This window comes from Protopterus annectens, chromosome 17.part0 (assembly GCF_019279795.1).
Source record: "Protopterus annectens isolate FY-2018-M chromosome 17.part0, PAN1.0, whole genome shotgun sequence".
Taxonomy (NCBI): Eukaryota; Metazoa; Chordata; order Ceratodontiformes; family Protopteridae; genus Protopterus; species Protopterus annectens.
In genome coordinates, this window is record NC_056751.1 from 377,404,149 (window position 1) to 377,426,677 (window position 22,529).

General features: G+C 34.8%; 1 protein-coding gene across 1 annotated transcript in view; it reads left to right on the top strand.

The window, feature by feature from the left end:
* Positions 1–22,529, top strand: part of KCNQ1 (potassium voltage-gated channel subfamily Q member 1) — a 2,495,454-nt gene that overhangs the window by 4,380 nt on the left and 2,468,545 nt on the right. The window contains exon 2 of the mRNA XM_044059185.1: positions 2,306–2,793. Coding sequence (XP_043915120.1) covers positions 2,396–2,793 — 398 coding nt within the window. The 5' untranslated portion in view covers positions 2,306–2,395. The remainder of the gene's footprint in view (positions 1–2,305; positions 2,794–22,529) is intronic.

Sequence of the window (22,529 nt, forward strand, 5' to 3'; positions counted from 1 at the left end):
ATGAAGGAACAAAATGTGCTACTTTTGATTACAGTGTTAGTGTTTTATCCCAGGCATAAATTTGTTTTAAAATCCAGCCTATATGCCTGAAAGGTATGAATTTTGGAACTGTCAGATCTGATAGACACTTAACATTTTGGTCTTTGAGATTACAAGTGATATCCCTTTACCCAGTCTCGAGCATGCAGTCTATGAATGCATATTATTCTAATTATGGTTAGCTGTATGAAAGCAAACAAAAGCTTCAGCTTGGCTGCTAAACTTAAAATGGTATTCTAGTTATGTCTGAAACTAGTCCACAATCCACAAAAGCAAAGACTAGAATTGGCTTCTTTTTAGGAGTACTAAATGTTTTACACAAAGCCTTCATGTTATTTCCATCATGCGGTTTCATAGTACCAAGAGCCGTACAAGTACTGCATAAGAAAACATGGAGTCAGAAAACATGGAGTCAGATTATATACTAACATCCAGGAATGAAAAACAGGAGGCATTAAATTCCATTTAAGAATAACAAAGACATTTTAAAGTGCATCATTGAATGTTTAGAGCTGAATATTTCATAGGATATGAAAATGTTTGCAAGCTGAAGTTCTCTTATGCAAGTACATCAGTTGTATATGAAAATTTAAAGTTTTATACAAGCTACAATGCTAGACTTGGTTATATATTTTGTCTAAGTTTCACTTAAGATAAAAAAACAATGTTTTTTCTAATCGGTTTCAATATGTATTGAAAGCACGCTGCTTTCGAAAGTCAGCTTTTTGACATTGCATTTTTGTCTTCTACTTCTAATTAATGACATCTTAAGGAAACCCAAAAATAAAAATATGCTCTTCTGCTCGTCTTTACTATTTTATTTATTTAGCTAGGACACTTTAGGTCACTCTTTCATGTATCTTGTGTGTTTCAGGTATTTTTTTCTCCATCTGTACTGTTAAATCAGTTTAACGAAATGTCTATATCTGAAGGCTGCCTTGAAAGAATGAGTGATTTTAATGTACATTGATCTTAATTGCTGATACCTATTTCACATAAACGATCTGAAATTATTTACAGTGTAGATGTCGGTGATGGTTTCTCTGCATTTTGGTATGTTACATCAAACGTGCTTCAGGCAGTCCTCTGCCTTATTGACCAGTTTTGCATTGTGCAATAAAGTCCTTTTATAAGATTGGTTCTTTTCCAGATATATTTTTATGGTACCTGGGCTGTGGAACACTGTGCACCCATGTACAGCCTTGTGCTACCACTTAAAAAGGCACTGTCCTTGATCATGTTGCATGGTAGTTGTCAGCACAGGCATTTCAGTTTGCTTAGTGAACTTAGACTGAATGAGAAGCAAACATGAATTTTCATTCATAGCTTCATAGGATGTTAATAGGCTATTGACCCAAGGGTCTTTACAAGCCTGGCCATTAAATCTCAGCATATTAGATGAGAGAGATCATCTATGCCCAAGGTTTTTCTAGCAAGGACTACCCATATCCAGGAATGAAGCCGGGGCAATTCCCAGCAGAAATTTAAGGTTTCCCATCCAGTCGTCCAGGGTGCTCTTAAACAGGGTCACGGAAGTGCTCTGCTTGATAATGGATTGGAAGCCTGTTCTAGAGGAGTGGCAACCTCTGAGAGATATATCTGTCTCTCCAGCAGGTCCTGTTTATGTTGCAGGCTAGACTGAGGTCCCTGGAATGGGTGACACTAGTCCCATATTTGTAATTGAATACTTTGCTTGCATTTTAATGTAGTGATATGCCTTTTATAGAAGGCGACAATTTATTAATTAAAATGAATACTGAATACCAAAGCTGCTGTCCTCCTTGAATATTTTGGATGTAAAAATACTGTCAGTCCTTTCAGACTTACACTTGTGCCATGTCTGCATGAGTAAAGTAAAATGTAGTGTAGTACATTGGCTTGCAGTATTAAATACTGTCAGAAAATCAATAATGGTAAATGACAAAATGTAGTTAAAATGTAGCAACAGGGTTCTGCTTTCTTTGTTTGGTGTGTTTACATTTGGTGATAACTAACTGCAAATCGGGACTTTTTTTTTTTTAATCTGCTCCATTAATTAGTGTCATTTGCTTTTGTCTTTTTTACTCAAACTTGTTACTATGTTACATCAGGTATCTGGTCAGCCATCCAGAACTTACTGCATTTCATAGCTAACTATGTTCACTGATGTGAGAAGCATTTCCTTTATTTTGCATGTAAAAGACAAGAGTTGTGTGCCAAATTTTGCTCTGGCATGTGATATGCAACTTTGTAACTTTCTTTTTCTGTTTTCTTACTCACCTTCCAGAGAACTGCATTACTCACACCTAAAGGAAAAAGTTTTATTTCACTTCGTATCTGTAACATTCTAATAGTCACTGTCTCCATCTATTGTGAAATGACTTCTCCTAATGTAGAGAAAAAGGGCTTCTGGAACTTTGGAAGGTCTACTCATTCAAAGAAGAGCCATCCTACCAGGAAGCAGTCTGTACTAGAAATGACAGAAAATGCAACTAACACACACTACGAGCCAATGCCACCTCAGAAGGACTCTGGAAATAGAAATGGACAGCCTAGTCATGGACTTGGGGATCCTGCAATGAGGGATGATGTTATGGTGGACACAGACCCTCCTGTTGTTCCTATCCCTCCACATCCAGCCATCAGTTTAAATCCCAGAGTATCTGTCTACAGCATTAAGAAACCCCTATTTACAAGAACACACATCCAGTGCCGGGTTTATAACTTCCTGGAGCGACCTACAGGATGGAAATGTTTTGTGTATCACTTCACAGTGTAAGTCTTCACCTCTTGCTGAAATGTTATTTTGACAAATGTCATCTACATTGAAGTTGCCTTGACCTTTTGAAAGCATGCTTGATTTCCAGGAAAATCAAGGATATTCTTAAAGAGGTTTGGTTTATTTGGAATTGGCTGATGAATGCTTCTAATTGTCTTTATTCTAAGTCATTGTTACAGGCAGACTATAAGAAAACATAACTATTAAATTCATGTTGGGTAGCCAGATATGGATAGAACTCTCTATGCTTCAGATCCATGCTGAAATAATTGTTATCGTATTGATGTATGTTATGGGGCTCTAATTTAGAACTGAGAGACTGATCTCTTGGGGAAAAAGGCTTGCAGCATACTGTTTTCAGTGTTTCCACATATCCTACACGCTGAGTTCAGGATAACTGTATGTTGTATGCATGTCTCTCCACGTATTGCATGTGGAACACTGAGGAAAAGGATATCATTTGTGATACGAAAATACCTGAAAGCATCAAATGGCCCCCCAAGCTGCCAGCCGAACAATGCCACATGATTATGCTTGAGGTACACGGTTACTTCTCCAAATGTATCCACATAAGTGTTTTATGAATTATGGTAGGCAGCATGTTTAACATAAAACACTGATTAATTAAAAACAATCCTTGTAGGGAAAAGTACCTTAGGTGTACAGGTCATCCACACTTGAAAGTCTTATGTCTTTCTATTAGAGAATTTTGTTTTAAGGGAGATGACTTCTGTGCTGCTGTGTAAATGTATTGAGATGCAGGTAGAGGTCAGTGGTGCTTTGTTATTCTGCCTTTCATTTTGAAGTAATGGTCATTTCCCCTTTTTTATTTCTGCTGATCTTTTGCTATGAAATCTGCTGCATTACTGTTTGTAGGTCATCCAGCTATAAGCTGGGTGAAATTTTATTGGTAAATATCTCTATCTTAACTGTGCTTGGATGCTGTTACTTAAAATAAGATTGCTGTTATTGCAACTGCTTGAACTTTATGGCTCAAGGTTGTCGATACTACTTTGCTTTTTGTGCCACACCAGAATAATGCATTAGTGTTTTAATTTCTATTCTGTTTTTATGATGTCTGATATTGATGCCTCTATTGGAAAGACTGAGACAGGTCTTCACTACCATCTGAGACCGGGGTCTTCGCTACATCTGCGCCTGCTCATGTTTTTTCTCTATGCATAGGTTCATAGGTGTGTACTAGGCTAATGGCCCTGGAGCCTTTACAAGTCTAGCCCATAAATGTGCCCTTGCATCATGCCGACCAATGTTAGTTCCCAGTGCCTCTATCAAGTAGAGCCACTGGAGTGATCCCCGGGGTGAACTTTCTATTATCCATCCACTCATCAAGATTTCTCTTGAAGGACAGTGAGGTGTTCTGCTTGACATGTATGGGAAGTCTATTCCATAGCATGGGCAGTCTCTGGCTTATGAATCTGTCCCTCCAACATGTTCTGTTGATTCTGGTAATGAGGTTGAGGTCTCTGGAGAGTGTGGTGTGGAGGGATTGGGATTTCATAGGTTGGTACTAGGCTATCAGCCCTAGGGCCTATACAAGCCTAGCCATAACAATTCCCTGGCTATTTCTTCCCACATTATTTACTTCCCTGGACCCCTGTCTAGCAGGGCGACTGACGTGATCCTTGGGGTGAATTTCCTTTCTCCCTGGGGTGAATTTCCTTTCTCCCATCCAATCGTCAAGGTTCCTCTTGAAGAGGTCCAAAGAGGCACTCTGCTTGACATGTATGGGCAATCTATTCCAGAGTCTGGGGAGTCTCTGGGTCAGGAACCTATCCCTCCAGCATGTTTTGTTTATTGTGATGACAATTGTGGTTTATAAAACAGAGGGTGTCTGGGAGCAGGAGATTATTGCCCCCCTGAAGGAATTGATCTTTGTCCGTTTCACACATGGTGTATATTTTGGCAATAAAGTACTGAGTACATGTTTAGGAACATGTATGTATTAAAGGGCTATATAATGAGCATACAAAGTCAGATGTCCCACAGTGATGACACCTATTGTAGCTTTCCTGAGTGCACTTCTGCTGATATTTTTGAGGAAAATACTTTTGCAGGGAATGGAAACACACCCCCCCCCCCCAACTTTATACAAACTACACTGTTGCATTCACATCAGAGAAAAGAGGAAAACCCATTGTGATTGAAACACAACTGCTGTCTTAGAGTATAGCCAACATACCCCAAAAGGTTTCCTGTGTCTAAACATGAGCTAAACTCTTGGTTAGGCTTCTAAGGGCCTCTGGGCCAATGGCCTAGTAACCTGCTGTAATCCTGCATATCATGCTTCCTGGAGTTTTTCGAGGGGATGTACATATTTGAGCAGATATACATCTGCCACAATTGCCGCACTCAATCCGTCCGTTTCAAAGTGTACTTGTAAGAGAATTTGTTTATCGCGCTCAGCAGAGTTAGAACAGCAACTTAACTGTAATTGTTGGCTGTGTGACTAAGATGAACTAGTCTGAAACAGGAAATACTACTTGATTTAAAGTAGAACAGAGATGAGCAGGATCCTTGTTCATTCTATGTAATTCATACTGTTTGGTTGAATAAAATGGTCAACATTACTATAAATATGCCAAATGTAGGTGAAAGATTTGATATGACTAAGATAATGGGATTAATTGGAAACAACTGGACAGTAGGAAATTGTTCTTTATCCTGAGATTCATCCGCTTTTGTTTTTGCGTTCAGTCTTCTCTCCTGCGCATGGAGATTTTGTGGTGTTGGTTGGGGTTTACTTCCACAGAACGTTTTATACAGTGTAGGCTTTGTGTTTCCAAAATGCATTATCTGGTTATTGTCATCTGTGACTGACAAAAAGAATACTTCTAAAACTGATTTGATGACTAAAACTAAAATTTAAAAAAATAAACTAGAAGACCTTTTGTTAGTGACAAAGTATAAACAGGCTGGGAATAAATGTTCTGACTAGAAATGGTGTGTGTGTGTGTGTGTGTGTGTGTGTGTCTTTGTGCCACATTAAGCCCTCCAGACCATTTTAAGCTGTTGGTGTACAGTGCTCTTGTAATCCCCTATCATTGTTCTAGTCTGTCGTGCATATGAGGTATGTACATATTCAGCGCAGGAATGCAATGAAGTAAGGTGGTTACTGCTCAACATGACATCACAAGAAAGAATCACTTCAGTTGTGCTATGCTGAACCTTTACATGGGGACAAGTGATGTCTTTAACCGGGTTAGTAATTAACAGGATGCAGAAATTGATTTTATAGCTGGTAGGAAAAATAAGATTGCCATATTGTGCCCAAATTTTCTGTAAAATGGGTGAATTATGGTTAATATCGGCAATGTCCAGATTTTCATTTATTTGTAGACCACTAACTCTTCCCTTTAGATATGAACTATTTCCTCTTCAGTACTATTTGTTTGCTTTTGCTTTCTTATTACCCTGCCGTGTCTCTTTGTATTCTCTCTCTCGCTCTTTCTGTCCTTGTCTACTTACGTTATAGCGAGGTATTTTCTGTAACAGAGCCAATGTTCTCAAATGGTTCTTATTTTCTGTGTTTACTTCAGTTGCGTTTCTCATGTTGTATATTCAGGACCATTTCCTGTCTGTTTACCAGTCTGTCAACAGTTAATTCCAGACTGTAACCTAGTTGATAGCAGCTCTGCTGACTGGTGCTCTAAGCTCTACACTTCGTTAATATCTTCATTAAATTGCAATTAACTATTGTTAACATAATGAGTTAATGAATTGGAGCCCTATTTGGCTTCATATATCTTGCCACTACGTCCCCATGTAGGTGTTTTTCTTCCGTTTCTGTCAGTACTTTAAATGCATGTTCTTTATACAGACTGGTACAAAATTCCAAGTGGATACTTTTGTTTCACAAAACCCTGTCATTCAGTTACTCATTCTTCTGTGTTCTCTGATCTTCAAACCTATACCCTTAGATTTTTGACTCTCTGCTCCGCAATTGTGTAAATCTGTACTCATTTTGTACTCCTCCTTTAGTTGTAAAGACCAATGATTACCCCTTAGTCTTCTGTATTCTCAGAATTTATACATGTAGTTTTTCATCTTCAGTTATATGGTCATTCATGCCTAGAATTTAATTTGTGACTGTCTCTAAGGACTTTCATAATGTTTTAATTTAACAAACAAGTGTTTTATTCACTTCGTACTACCAGTTATTTTTGAATGATTCACAAAGCAAGGTCATTATAATACAAACGTATCCTTATACTTAAGAACTGCCTTTAATTTTTTTTATTGCAGCATTTGCAGTTTTTTTTTTTTTTTTAGTCCTTCTTTTTAACAGTCTACTCCTTTTAAATTAATTCCTAAACTTTCTAGTTGCCCATTCCCTTTTGTTCATGGAACTCATCTTCACAGTGTTAAACATTATTTTAATGTCACTGGTATAATTTTAATATCACCTGCATATTCTACATACAAGCAATTGTGTGGTGCTGGCTGACCTATGGTAAAGGCCTTAACCCTTGAGACCAGGGCACTTTGATCACTTTATGTGAATTTTTTAAAAAAGTAAATTCCTATGTTTTCTCCAACTGGTTCATACTCAGTTGGGTGATTTATATTTTTGATTCCAGTACTACCTCTAAGTAATTGTTGTCTGATTTTATCAAAAGTCTGGTTGAAGTCTCAAATAGGATGTCCAGCTAGGCTTTATATCTGCACATAGTGTATCACAGGAATATCTAACAGCTTTAAGTTGTGTTTTAATGCCTTTGCAGTATGCCTACTGTATGCATTGCTGTTTTTATTAGTATTGTTCTGGTGCATTCATTATTAAAGCTGCGGTGGTACAGCGGTAGCATTGTTGCCTCACCACAAGACTTTCTCCTGTTCGATTCTCTGCTGGAGTGCCTTCTGTGTGGAGTCTGCATGTCCTCCCCGTGGTAGAGTGGCCTCGAAAGACATGCGTGAATGGGTGTACCTTCGCTGAAGGTTGGGCGTCGGGCTGGCAACTCTGCACCATAAAAATCTTCTGCCAATCGTTAGCGGACCGGAGTTCCACTGTGGTTTCCCCTAACCGGGAAAAGCTGAAAAGACAAACAACAACTGGTGCATTCATTATTTCTGTTACCATCATACCTTCCAAGACATTGCTTGGGATTCTGATTAGTCTTTTTTAACGTTTAACAGTTTCTCCTGCCTTTAATTTGTACGCTGAGCAATAATGTCTCATTTCCAACTTGAAGAAACTACACTGACTCTACACATTTAAAGCACAAGATTACAGGATTTTCTAGTTTTATCTTCTTTAACTGTTAACTCTTCCACTACCTGGCGCTTTTATTGGTCTTTACTTTTGTCAGTGTTCCTTTTAAATCTTCTGTTGCACATATTCATACCTTACCAGAATTTCATCAAGCAATAGGTAAACTTCCATTTGCAATTCTATTACAGCATTTGCCACTTGGCTTATTTAAATTTGTAAGTGCTATATTCTAGTTACTATTTGTTAGTACCCTCCATCCTTGATATATTCAAACCACAGTGTTTTCACTGCCAGTAGCTTTCACTCTTCTGTCTAACATCATATTCTTCACTTTTTTTTTTTTTTGGCCTTTCACTTGTTACAGGTCTAATTTAAGACCTGTATTTTTTAACTAGAAGTTGACTGTTATGTGATGCTGCTTTTATGTTTTTCCTTTTTAAAAAGACATGGGAGAGGAGCAAGGGACAAAGCTAGAGTGAAGAAAAGTTGTGTAAAAAATGAGGTTAAAATGTGGGTGGGAAATACTGCACACCTTTTAAGAATTCTTAATTTATGTAAAATTAGTTTATCAATTGCATATTTTACTTTTCTGGAATCATTTAATTTGTTTGCGAGACTATTTAATGTTACTCTGGAGTGAACACGCTCATTATCAGAGTCTAAGTGGAAAATGTGTACAATTCAAATTCAGGACTGCAGGACGAAGTTTGTTTCAGTACACAAACCAAAGCAGAAATTCTCTTTTATATTTTGAAGTAGATTGCAAGATCAGTACCCAATTTTGACTTCAGAGGAGTGGTATATCATCAGTGTCGTGTCAGGTGGGCTTCACAGAAAATAAAGCATGGAGTGCCCTTTTTTCTCCTATCCTTTTGAATATCTTTAGAGATCGAAGATAAAGATTTTGTACATTTATTTGGTTTTCCAAAACGCTACTTGTAGTGTGGACATACTTACCATGTGGGCCTAATTTTGCTTTGTTTGAGGAATGTTTTTAGTGGAACTTGGTACAGTATCAGACTAATGTAGTTTGCTTTCCCAATAGTGATCACATTACATCCCTAACTTCAGTAGTTAACTAACTTTTTGGTGAAGTACCATCTTAAACAGCCTTGTAATTCTTGTCACACTGCACTACATTTTAAGTGTGCATTTGTCCCTTTCTGTTTTACCTAGTCTTTCTACAAGATGACCTTAAATTATTGGTAATTATTAATGAGTATGTTTTCAGATGCATTTTGTTTTTCTGTTGGCTTGTAAATTTAAGGAAAAGTAAGTTTGTAAAATAGGAAAATAGTTGTGTCTTTTGGCTTTTCCCGGTTAGTGGTCACCGCAGTGGAACTCCGGTCTGCTAATAATTGGCAGTAGATTTTTACGTGCCGAGTTGCTGGTGCTGCGGTAGCATTGTTGCCTCACAGTAAGACGTTGTCCTGTTCAATTCTCAGCTAGAGTGTCTTCTGTGTGGAGATGTGTGAATGGGCGTACCTTCGTTGAAGGTTGTGCGTCGGGGCCGGCAACTCAGCACGTAAAAATAGGAAAATAGTAAGAAATAGAGAACTTCTAAGAAACTGTATTGCATATTCTGGCTCCATCATGAAGGGGTGGATCCCTAAACAGGGCATAACCAACCAAAGACTGGGTAGCTGTCCAGGCACTGGATGAGCTTATGGGAATGGGGGGGGGGGTTGTAGGGCATGTCTCACCTAATGAATCTCCACAGGAGACCAGGTGCCCAATGGGGGGGCATCTGCTTGTGATGAGAATGTGGGGCTACATCCCCCATGGAGGTAAATATTGACAAAACACCACTCCTATTTATTTGCTTCTCCAACAAGTGATGTTGGATGCTTGAAGGTACTGAAGAACCAGCAGAAGAAAGGCTGTCTTCATATTGACTCTATTGTGATCAGCTCTCACCCAGCAGGGAACAAGTGGACAGGATTGCAACTGTATGCCAGGGAGTAGATGCCAGGTGCCCAACAAAAACGTTACTGAGTCTTTTATACAAAACTAGAAATTTTAAAAAAACACAACCCCAAGTGAAAGGTTGATATTTTGAGACTTTTAAAATAAAATTATTTAATTGTGAATCAACTAACTGAAAAAAGAAACATTTAGGGAAATTTTCTTTTTCCTTAAGAGAAGCATTCGGTGGAGAAAGGAATATACTGACATTAGATTCCAGCTTTGCAGGTGCAAGTAGCTTAAGATTCAAGAGTACATTCCTGACAGTGACAGCTGCTGAAGTGAAGTAAAAGGCCGTTCTATTTAGAAACAGAGTAGTAATCAAGAACATTGTACTGTGAAGTAGAGCTGGTGTACACTAGACCAGCATAGCAAAGCCTTTTGAGATTAAACTGTTGCACGTTTGTATAGGATCTTCTCTTTCTCACCCCTGGGATAAAACCTTGTGTTCCGTCTTAACCTATTGTGCAGTTGGTTACAGCACTTCATGCTCCCAGCAAAGCACCCCCCCCCCCCCGACTGTATGCATGTGCTGGCCTTGACTACATAATTGAAAATACCTGAACTATTTACTTAGAATTAGTGTAGCATATCTGATGATGCTGCTTTCCCTGTCTGCGGATTTGTTAGTTATTTAGCAACTAATGTGACTATTTTATAAGCTGTTTCTAGGAGTGAAAGCTTCAATGACCATTAGAAAAAACAGATTGTGTTGCAAACTGGTTTGTAAATTGCTTGTGCTTTGATTTATTATGGTTAATCATAAGCTGTTTATATCTGCAACGACAACTAGTTTTTTTGTTAATTTTTAGAGGTGAGACACTTTTTTTTTAAATCTTAAATCTTGATAGGTGCTAGGCTATCTGCCCAAAGGCATTTATAAGCCTAGTCAGAATGTGTTGGCTTTCGCCGCCCCCTTAGATTAGTTCCCTGTGCCTCTGTCCAGCAGAGCCACTGAAGTGATCCCCGGGGTAAACTTTGTTTTCCATCCACTCGTCAAGGTTTCTTTTGAAGAGTGTTAGCAAGGAGCTCTGCCTAATGTAGACTGGAATCTTGTTCTGAAGTGTGGGAAGTCTCTGGGACAGGAAACTATCCCTCCAGCATGTCCTATTTATTGTTGTGGTGAGGTTTAGATCCCTAGACCATGTGGCTCGAGGGGATAAGGTTTTCTTTAAGTGGAACATGTCCATCAATTCTGGGTTGGACATGGCATTATATGTCAAGCAGAGATCATCTCTGAGTAGGCGGTATGCAACAGAGTACAGCTGGAGTTTCTTCAGTCAAGCTGCATAGGGCATCTGTTTGAGGCCAGTGATCCTCTTGGTGAGGTACATCTGTGGTCTTTCCAGCTGTTGCAGATGTCTTGTAAGGTACATCCCAAATGGGGCGTTTTACTCCATGATGGGTCTGATGAGTAGAGGGGCACATTGACTTCTTTTGATCTAGATACGAACCCTTTTATGATTAGGTGAGCTATGTAGAAGGATTTTCTAACCACTTTGGCAATGTGATTGTCAAAGGTGAGATTACTCTACTTGGGTCTCCAGATCCCTTATTACGTCTTCCATATTTAAGGGACTACCACCTATGTGGTAGTTTGTGTGTACTTTTGTTTTTTCCAAAGGAGATGACTATGCACTTTTTGGCATTTAGCTTGAGGCCATGATTTTGACACCAGGTATCCGTCTCAATGAGACCCTTTTGGAGGATGTCTGTGCCAGCCGGAATGGAGGATGTCTGTGTCAGCCAGAGAGTCAATTATAGCCCCTAGTTTGCAGTAGTCTGCGAACTTGGTCAGCCATAGTCCTCCTGTGCTTGCCTGTACCTCTGAGAAGTATATACTGAACAGGAGGGGTTGTATTAATATTAGTTACTTCAGCCAGATAATTGCCATTGGCTGATATCTGGCATTGATTACGGATTTATAACCGGTGTTTTGGATGAGTGTGCTATCTTTTAAAGAATTTGTCAGAGTTCTTTGCCCATTAAATATCAACCTTTAATTGCATTTTGATAATCTGATATAGATGGGCATGAACACGGGAGATTTAAACAATGCATGTATTGTATTTAATTTATGCATGAAGTTTTCTTGAATTAGTTTGAGGATTCAGATTTTCAGGTCTGTTTTATTTAGCCTGGATTTGAACAGTGTCCTTTTCAAGCCAGCTCACGTACTTCAGTGACTCATAATTCTGCCTCACTCTTTCACCATTGGCTGCCAACCTTTTCTTGTAATGTGTTCAGGAGTGGCCTTAGGTCAACTGGTGCCCTAGGCAAAAGGGTTACATGGCACCCCCAACCACACCACTCGGTGCCCCCATCCTAGTTTTCTTTCAGCAAATAAATATTGGAAAAACGCCCCTGTTAGAGCAGCGCCCTAGGCGGCCGCCTAGTTGGCCTATGCTTAAGGCCGGCTATGAATGTGTTATAGTAATTCTTTTTATCAATCTGTGAAAGACAGGAAGCAAGCTATGTTGACAATGTTTTCATTATCTGTTCGTCTCGGTGCTTTTCTTTTTCTTGTTCTGTTGGTTCTGCAAACTCCCTTTTGTATTTTTCAGATTGTTTCTAAATGCATTTATTTCATGCTGGAGTGCACATCATGACTTTTGGCATTACTTTAAAGGAAAACTCCACCTTATCCTACAGTTTAACTCAAATCAAGGGTTGCCTTTTTCCATACAGTATGGTTCCAGTATTGTGTAGGTACCTGAAACCTGCTTGTACTTTATAAAACTTTAATTTCCTTGCCTTAGAATCAAAGGAATTCAAAGACCATCCACTTTTTAACATCTCACATAATTTGCAGAGGACTGTCTAGACATACTACAGACACGATTTGTAGTCTGGTACCGCTGACTATCTTTATTGCAAACAGGAAGAGAATTTACACTGATTTACAGCTGCTTTCAATTTAGCCATGCCTTTCATAGCAAAATGGAGCAATTTGATCAGTAACGGTTCAAAGGCAGTTGTCACCTCTTTTAACAAATTTACGTAAGCAGCATCACAGTACTAAAATGCTAAGCTTTAAATGTTTGTAGTTTTATACTACGTTATAGTTTTAAGATTACTTGGAACATGGTATCAAAGATGTCTGATATTTAGAGAGAAGTCAGAAAATGTATTTTTTTCTTGGAATTCTTGTAGAGTATTGGCCAGAAGTGTAGAAGGGTGCTGTCTATTCATCTTGGACTACAAAAGGATACTTTGAACAAAGGCCTGCAATTTATTTAGCTACTGTTTTGGTTGCAGGTGTATAATTTCTTGGTATACTGTAAAACAAGCCCTGAGACTCACACAAATGAGGGCCATTCAAGAAATCCTGTTACTGATGGTATGTAGAAGATTCGTGATTGATGCTAATACCATTCTATGTCAGTAGCATGGGAATACACCACTACTTCCCCCTGTATGACTCGTATAAAGCAGACTTGAAATGGATTATGAGAAAGAGGCTTGAAGATGAATAAGATTACGTTAATATGTCAAGCCCAGTTGGCAGCCATTTTACCATGAACATAAAATTCTGTAAGAAGCTGTCTGATTTTGAGAACCGGGATGGGAGTGAAAAATATTTTTTTTAGTGCCAAGATGGAGTTTTCCTTTAAGTTCTAGTATGTTTAACTGGCATGGTCACTCTCTCTTTAGACCTTTGACAGTTTCCATAATGTAATGGAAATCATTTTCTGTTACTTTCTGTCTGACACAAAAAGTAGTATAATCCATTGGCGTCTTACTGCATTATGGGATATATTCATATCTGCCCTGTTGTGAATGAACATGTGGTAATATGTTTGGGATGAGCACTTACTGGGGAATACCAAACAGCCCAGAAGGTACTCTGCCTTCCTTGAGGTCTCCACCACAAGAAGAGCTCCCTATTTCCTTTGGAATGTTTGTTACCAAATGTCCAATCTGAAGGGTATTCCTACAGGTATCCCATTTTAAGTATAATACTGTGTGTGTGTGTGTGTGTGTGTGTGTGTGTGTGTGTGTGTGTGTGTGTGTGTGTGTGTGTGTGTGTGTGTGTGTGATCAAAAATACTTTTCTTATATTTTGATGTTGAATAGTTTTTCTGGTAATTCAGTCTAACTCAGAATCCCAGACAGCTGTTCAGATATTTTTTAAAGGCAGATGCTTGGAAGGAAAGTGTCCCCTTAAGTTGTTAATTCTGTTATGTAATACTGTTTTAATATTCTACCTTATACTTATTTCATTTTTAATTTTAAATTAAACATGCTCTGTACATATTTCAGTATGCCATCTGCCTCCTAGAGGGATTTTTTAAAAACCTTTTCTTTTATAGCATATAAAGAAATGGTGTAGGCAATTTAAGGACGACTGGACAACAATGACATTCTAACGGTGGGGTGGGGGGGTAATACTGCATAGGAGTGCTGTAAGATGCCACAAAATAAATAAATGGAGCTGAAAAAGGCATATTAAACGTGGATTTTAAGATTTATTTCTAACACTTCAAACTTTTTTTAATTAAACTTTGAACATCTGTGGTTAGATAGCGGTCACAAATAACCAATTGCAAGTCTTGCACAAATGTGGTGAGGATTACAGAGCTGGTGAATCACTTGACATGGATATGAGTTTACTTTACAAGGAAATGTGTGTTGACAAGCCTTTTGATCAATCAGATTTAAACATCTAGAAATGGCATTTTCTTTAATAGTATGGAGATATCCCTTTCATATTTTTATGAAAATACTGAAACACATTGTGCTGTTTCATTGTTAGTGGCTTTACCTTGCATTTGTGCTTCAGAATCCTGTCTGCATAGCTCAACAGGTAGCACACTGGATTTAGCAATTATTTGGTTGTATATTGAATCGATCTGAAGGGTAAAATGGTTGGCTTGATGGAAGAGAGTTTGCCTGAATAAAACGGCCATGTATTTGGAGGAGGAGTTTTGATCAATGTCTTCTAGTCTTGGATGTAATAGCACTACTTTGTTTCGTGTGTGTGTTATAGACAGAGATGAATGGATGTGTGAAAATATGGAACATGGATTTGTATGAGACATTTAAATAAGAGCCATCATTGCCTATTATTTCCATCTTTCTTAAAGCGGTATCCTAGCAGAGTTGCAGTATTGTGTTTTTGGTTTAAATCTTTTTTTATCTTTTTTGTTTGTAAACAAATTATGATACAGCAAATTTAAATTACAATTCAAAATAAAAGAAAATAGTTTATAACTATAACAATATGTACAGGTGGTCCAATGAAAAGGATTAACCAACAAAGTTATAAAGAGGAATAATCCCATAGAACAAATATAACCTTTACTGGCATATATTCACATAAGTCTATCTTAGTTTGTGACATTTCACTTTCATGTAGAAGAAATTATATCCTTTTGTAATGTCTATAAGTATTAAGATTTTATTCCAAGGATTGTCTGTCCAACGTCTGGGAAAAATTCTTTCTTCTTTGACTTTTATTTCTTTTTGTGCAGATTCCTTTAATAGAGATATAAAGTCTTCATAACTTGGAGGGACTGTGGATTTCCATTTTCTTGTTATACATTTTCTGGCTACAGCCAGAATAGACCATAGAAGATATTGATCACTTTTACTCATAGTTACTGAGTCATCTACATTCAGAAAAATTAAAGATTTTGTTAGAACAAATTTGTCATTATAAATGGCTTGAAGAAATCTATTAATATCTTCCCAGAATTTTTTAATGCAATCATAAACATATGTATCCAATCTGCCTCGCAGTTTAAAGTACATCTCCAGCATATGGGCTTTTGGATAGGGTCAAATTTGGCTATTTTATATGGTGTATAAAAGGCTCCATGTAGTAATTTCCATGTGAAGATTTTCCATATCTGAAAGTTTGAGGTTAGCTTAACTGACAACAAAAGGTCATTTATATCTTCAGGTGATAGATTTATTGTCAAGCCCTTTGTTAAAGTGTTCACAACATTTTGACCTATTGGTTTTATACACTATTAAAATTTTGTATAATTTAGATATAGAAATTAGCTTATTGTGATTTCCATAAATCAATTCTTGCATATATTTTATGAATTTAGGTATAGTATTAAAGTTTGAATCATTAATAATTCTACATAAGTCACTTGCATATTGTAATAATTTTTGGAGTTCTATTCTGTCTATTTCAAATATACTAAACTCATTTATTACTTGTTGGATGGTTAAAGTACTGTGATTATTCAAACATTGAAACCAGTAAATAAAGTTATTGGATTCCCAATTAATGAGTGTTTTTTCTTGGATTTTTTCTTTAAAATTCTTTGTTTTAAATGGTATTAAGAGTTCAAACCATAATTTTATGTCTGGATTTGTAATTATAAATTTTCTAAATAGATTATAAATATTATTCAAATATGATAAATTAGTGGGCTTTGTTGTTTTATTTTAAGCTATTACATAGTACATGCCAAAATATGTTATTATTCTCCAAGTCCATATTTTTTTAATATTTTGTTTTCATTTAGGAACAGAGTTGTATGTAAATTTTTCCATGCAGATGAATAATTTGGATTTACCAAATTTAGTATAAGTTTAATGATGGAAGCTTTAATATACATTTCTATGTCTGGAAGTTTAATTCCTCCCAAGTCCCAGGGTCTAATATGATGTGAGAAAGCAATTCTATTCTTTTTTGGATACAAAAGAAAATCCATTAAAAGTTTCTGTATTGTTTTTATAACTTTTTTTATCTGGTAGAATAGGGATTGCTAATGCTATATAGTTTATTTGTGGTAGGTTCCAATTTTAACATTAATTTATTCTAGCTATTAACTTGCTTTTGGATTAAATTTTGGATTTTATTATAATTTAAAGTCATGGTAGTATCTATGTTCTCAGATATAAGAATTCCTAGATATTCTAGTGAAGAAACCTTTTCTCCAATTATTTGATATTTATTCAGATGTAAGTCATCTATTTTATTTAGAAGTATATGTTTTGATTTGGATTTATTGAAACAAAGACCTGAAATAGAAAAAAAATCGTCTACTTGTTTCTCTAATTCTTGTATGGACTCTTCATTTGGTTTTAAAGTCAGCAATATATCGTCAGCAAATAACATGATTTTAGAATTAAATTTATTGTAAAAGTTAATTCCTTCTATTTTTAGATCACTTCGTATTGCAGACACAAATAATTCTATCGCCAGGGCAAACAGTATGGGAGACATAGGGCAACCTTGCTTAGAGCCTTTAGTTATTTTAAAAGCTTCCAAGGTAAATGGGCCCAATTTTACATAAGCCAGGTTATCTTTATATATATTCTTTATTAGATTTATAAAGTTTAATGGGAATTCAAAAAGTTCCAAGATTTTAAATAGATGTTTCCAGTTTACCGAATCAAATGCTTTCTCTATATCTAATGTGATTATAAGAGCTTCTGAATTATCTATGTTCAAAGCTTCTATAATGGTTAAAATTCTCTGAATATTGTCATATGTGTGTCTTCCAAATATAAAGCCTGTTTGGTCTTCATTTATGACTTGAGTCAGGGATTTCTTAATTCTATTTACTAAGATAGACATAGAGATTTTATAATCATTATTAAGCAGAAAGATAGGTCTATATGAGCTACATTGGGATGGATCATTTTTATCTTTTTTTATAGGGGTAACTAGTGAATATTTCCAAGATGGTGGAGTAATAATTTGAGTTTGAATATCATTTAGCATGTTATGAAGTAGAGAAATTGCTGAATTTGGAAGAATTTTATATAATTCCATTATTATTCCATCCATTCCTGGTGATTTGTTGTTTTTACTTACTTTAATTATATCTTTTATTTCTTTTATGCAGATATGCTTATCCATTTCTACTTTTAATTGGTCAGGTAGTTTTTTTATTAAGGAATTATTAAATTTCAGATCTGAAAATGAAATATTATTATCATTATTTCCATAATGCTTAGCATAATAGAACTTAAAAGCTTCAAGAATATCATTCACATCAGAGACCTTTTTTTTCCCTTCCTCCTTCATGTATTATATTTATGATGTTATTTTCTAAGTTCTGCTTATTAATTCTCATTGCTAGATTATGTAAGTGTTTTGGAGAAGTTGAAATTGAGGCAAGTTTTAGTTTTTCCAAAGCTAGATTTGTTTTATGAGTGAGGAATTCATTGTATTTTTTATTTAAATATATAATTTCTTTTTTTTTCCTGAGAATCTACTACATCATAAGAACTTGTATTTATTTCTGTTCGTTTTTGTATGTTGTGTAATTCAGATTCCCATTCCTTTGTTTTATTTTTAAACCATCCTATAATCTTGCCATACCAAAAAGCCTTAAGTGTATCCCAAGTTATTATATTATTTGTATCTTTAATAGGATTTGTTTCTAAGAAATATTTGATTTCTGAATCTAGCCAAGGTTTAAACTCTTAATTTAAGAATGTAAGCTGGTATTCTAGTTACAATGTTCAGTCTTTTGAAATCAATTTGTACTTTAAGAATTAAGGCATTATGGTCTGAGAGAGGACATGGAATAATAGAAAATTTTGTTATCCTACTGTTTAAATCAGAGGAGACAAATATTTTATCTATTCTTGTTTTAGTATTAAAGCGATAATCGCTATGAGTATAACTTAATGAGTTAGAATCTTTAAAATTAAATGTATCAGATTTAAGCTTTCTAACCATCTCTTGAAATATTTACTTTATTAGTTGTTTCAAAGTTATCTAGAATACAATTGAAATCTCCACCCATTATTATCATACCTTTGTTTACTTTGTTAATTAATTCTATGTGTTTTTTAACCGTAGACAATCCTATTCCAGGAATCCAGTAAATATTTATTAAAGTCCAAATTCTATTTTGATATTGTATTACAATTGATATTAACCCTTCTTTATCTTCGTGTTTGTAAATGATCTGTGGAATAACTACACTTCTTTTCCATAAAATTATAACCCCTCTTGTTTTTTTTTTTTGTATAGGGAGTGAGAAAGAATTAGATGGTCACTAGGTTTCCATGTGAAATTATCATCTATTTTAAAATGAGGTTCTTGTATAAATATGATTTGTGCTTTTTGTAATTTCAAATATCTTAGAAAATTCAACCTTTTTATAGGATTATTTAAACCATTAATATTTATAGATAATAAAGTTGTGTCTGTCATTTTTATAAGTATTTATTTGTACTTTTGGATTGTTTGTTCTTGAGATTTTGTTTTACCTTGGAAATTAATGTGTTTTGAGTGTTAGATTTATCCTTTCTTTTAGAAGTTATTTTGAAATGAATATATTTATTTCTATTTATGTTTAAAAAAAGTTTCAAATTGGACCACTGGAAAAGGAAAAGTTGAAAAACATTGCGTTAACATATTTTGAATAAACAATTAATGATTTTGCCATTCTAAATCCCAAACATGAAGTGTCTAGCACCTCAAATCTGTTTGGACTTAAAAGTTCAAACAGATTTACCCTCAATAATAATAGTTGCATTAATGAGGAAATGTTGTTTTAAATTGAGCTCCTCATTAAGAAAAAAAAAGAAAACTAAAACCAGAGAACATAATGCACTTATTATGTAAATAACATATATGTCTAGTCTGTAAAGTTTTGTTCATTACAAATTAGATTCTAAAATGAGATATTATTTCCAATTGCAAACAATTTTAAGTAAGACATTTGTTAATTACTTTAACAATATATTAGATGTTCATTTTTCATTAATACTATACAATTTTTGCAAATTACCAACTGTAGATAATATATTAGCAAATATCAGGTCATTAATGTTCATTAGTGACATTTAATATTGTTATTAATAATAAAAAGAAGTAGAGTGAGTATGATAGATACTGTTTAAAATAAAATTTTTTTACATATTTTTAGATCTATATAAGGTATTACATCAACATGGTAAAGTTAATTAATATATAGCTAACCACTTATCGAAACCAATTAAAATACTTGGATAATAATATTCATTTATAAGATTTAATATAATAAGTTAGAATTAAAGCAACATTTATAATGCTTTGCATAACAGCATTTTGTCATTCTTCAGTTAATGTCAGTTTTATAACTCTGATAATTCCACAATCTAAAATTAATAAAATGTGTAAGAGGTTTCACTCTTAAATTACTTTTATGTGACCTTTTTGTAGTTCTGTTATTAGTAAGTTATTATTCATAAGATTTTCTCTAAGTTCAAGTTAAAGATCACACATATCAGAAATTGCCTTCTGCTTATCACAAATGTAGTGAGCGTCTGGTAACTAGTAAAAGGTCTCATCTTATATGTTAAACTATAAAACAAAAAAGAAAAAGGTCAAAATTAGAATTATACATGCAAGAGAAATCTACCTTAATAATGGTGCAATAGCATTCTTGTCCCATAACTAACAATTTATAATAATCATTTTACGTATAGTACTTCTTTTATACAATAACAAGCATGATAAAGCAATCTTTAGATAAATGAATGTATAATTCCCAGTAAGCTGACACTTGGGATCTTTTTTTTTTTTTTTTTTTTTCCTTTTCTTTCCCTTCCCTTTTCCTTCCCTCTTCTTCCATTTCTATATGACTTAATAACTATAAGTAACTTATCTAATACAGTGTCAGTTAGATGTGATTGCAGAGCGCATGTATTATACTTTTACCAGACACTCACCCACTAAGACACAACAGTATTTAAATGATTCACTATCTTTCTTGTTATAATAGCGCTTTCTTCAAAGCAGATCTAGCACTATACTTGCATGAGATATTAGCTGAGTTTGATAGTAAACCATAAAATTTTTAATAAAATACGAAAGAATATTTATGAAACGTGAAATTAATTGAAGCAAACGCTTCCTTTACTGTAATCAAAACAGCAGTGTTAAGGAAATAGCCAGTAACTTAAATTGCATCTAAACATGCTAGGATGTATCGCGTGCTTATGAATGTGAACGGTGAACAGCTTTTCAGACAAAAAAAACTGAAAAAGCCGAGCAGAAGGCTCATGGATACTGTCCACCCTCAGATAATACAATAATTTTCTAGATACATCCCAAAATAATCACGAGTGGTTCCATTTTATAATATTTTCATCAATATACTTTACATTAATTCAAATTAACAAATTCTAAATGTGTACCTCTAAGCAACATAGATGCATTCACTAAGAACAACAATATTTATTCAGACAATGATAGCGCACTATTCTAGTAACCAAATACTTGTATAGAAAAGAAACAGCAGTGTTAAAGAGGAAAACTCTGCAGTAGTGTGTATTTACATGCCATCTTCTGGCCAGTAACTTAAATTACATCTATGTACGATTAAATATATCGCGTGCTATGTATGAAGCGGTGAACAACTTTTCAGATAAGAAAACTAAAAATAACTGAGCAGAAGGCTCGTGGATGCTTATTTACAATATAATACAGTAATATACTGAATACATCTAAAATGTTCATGAGTCATTCTATTGTATAACATTTTTATCACTATACTCTACATCAAATTAAATCAATGAATTTTAAATGTGCACTTTTAAATAACATAAATGTAATTACTAAAAATGATAATATTTATTCAAGCATTGATAGCACCTTGATTTATAAACTAAGTAGTTGTATAGACAAAACCATTTAAAAAGACAGTTTATATTAAAAGCTTACTGACAAAAAAAAATGTCTAGTAAACTTCATTGGTTATTGATTTCAAGTAATCAAAAAATAAATATATACTTCAGGGCTTTAGCAAATTATTAATTAGTACTAAAGTTTAAGTATTATATTAAACTAAACAACTAAGAAAGAGAAGAAAAAAAACTGCTTTATACTAGTGTAATAAAGAGTTTAGTTTTAATATATTATAATCATACCTTAGTTGATACTTTGAGAAAAATAGTATCATCAGTTCTTTTTGTCAGTCTTTTGTTTCTTTTTTTCTCTTGCCTCCAACCAGATATTTTTCCTGGAGCCCTTTTTAAAGAAGATGAATTTATCCAATCCATTTCTTCAGGTAGTGGAATTATGTTTATTATTTTTTATGAAAGATGTGGCTTCCTCTATGCTGTTGAATGTTCTCATGCCATTGTTATACTGGATTCTTATTTTGGCTGGATAAGAGAGCTGCGCTTTGATTTTGTGTTTTAAAAGTTTTACTAATGGCCATGTTTTCTTCCTTCTATCCAAAACTCTTGTTGAATAATCATTATCAAATCTTAATAATGACTGTTTATACATAACAGGACTTTTCCTCCATGCAGATCTCAATATAAGCTCTTTGTCCATAAAAGAAAGAAATTTAACTACTATGGATCTTGGAGCTGATTTAGAAGAAGTAGAAAGTGTCTTACCAATAGCTCTGTGTGCTCTTTCTATCCCATAAGATAAGCCTTCTTTTAGACCAAGAACTTCAGGAAACCAAGAGTTCAAGAATGAGATAATGTCGTCACCTTCGGATTTCTCTGGAAGACCAAAAATCCTTATATTTGTCCTTCTTTCTCTATTCTCTATATCATCTACTTTATTTATTAACCAAGTGTTCTGTTGTAGCAGAAATTGAGTATGTAGTTCATC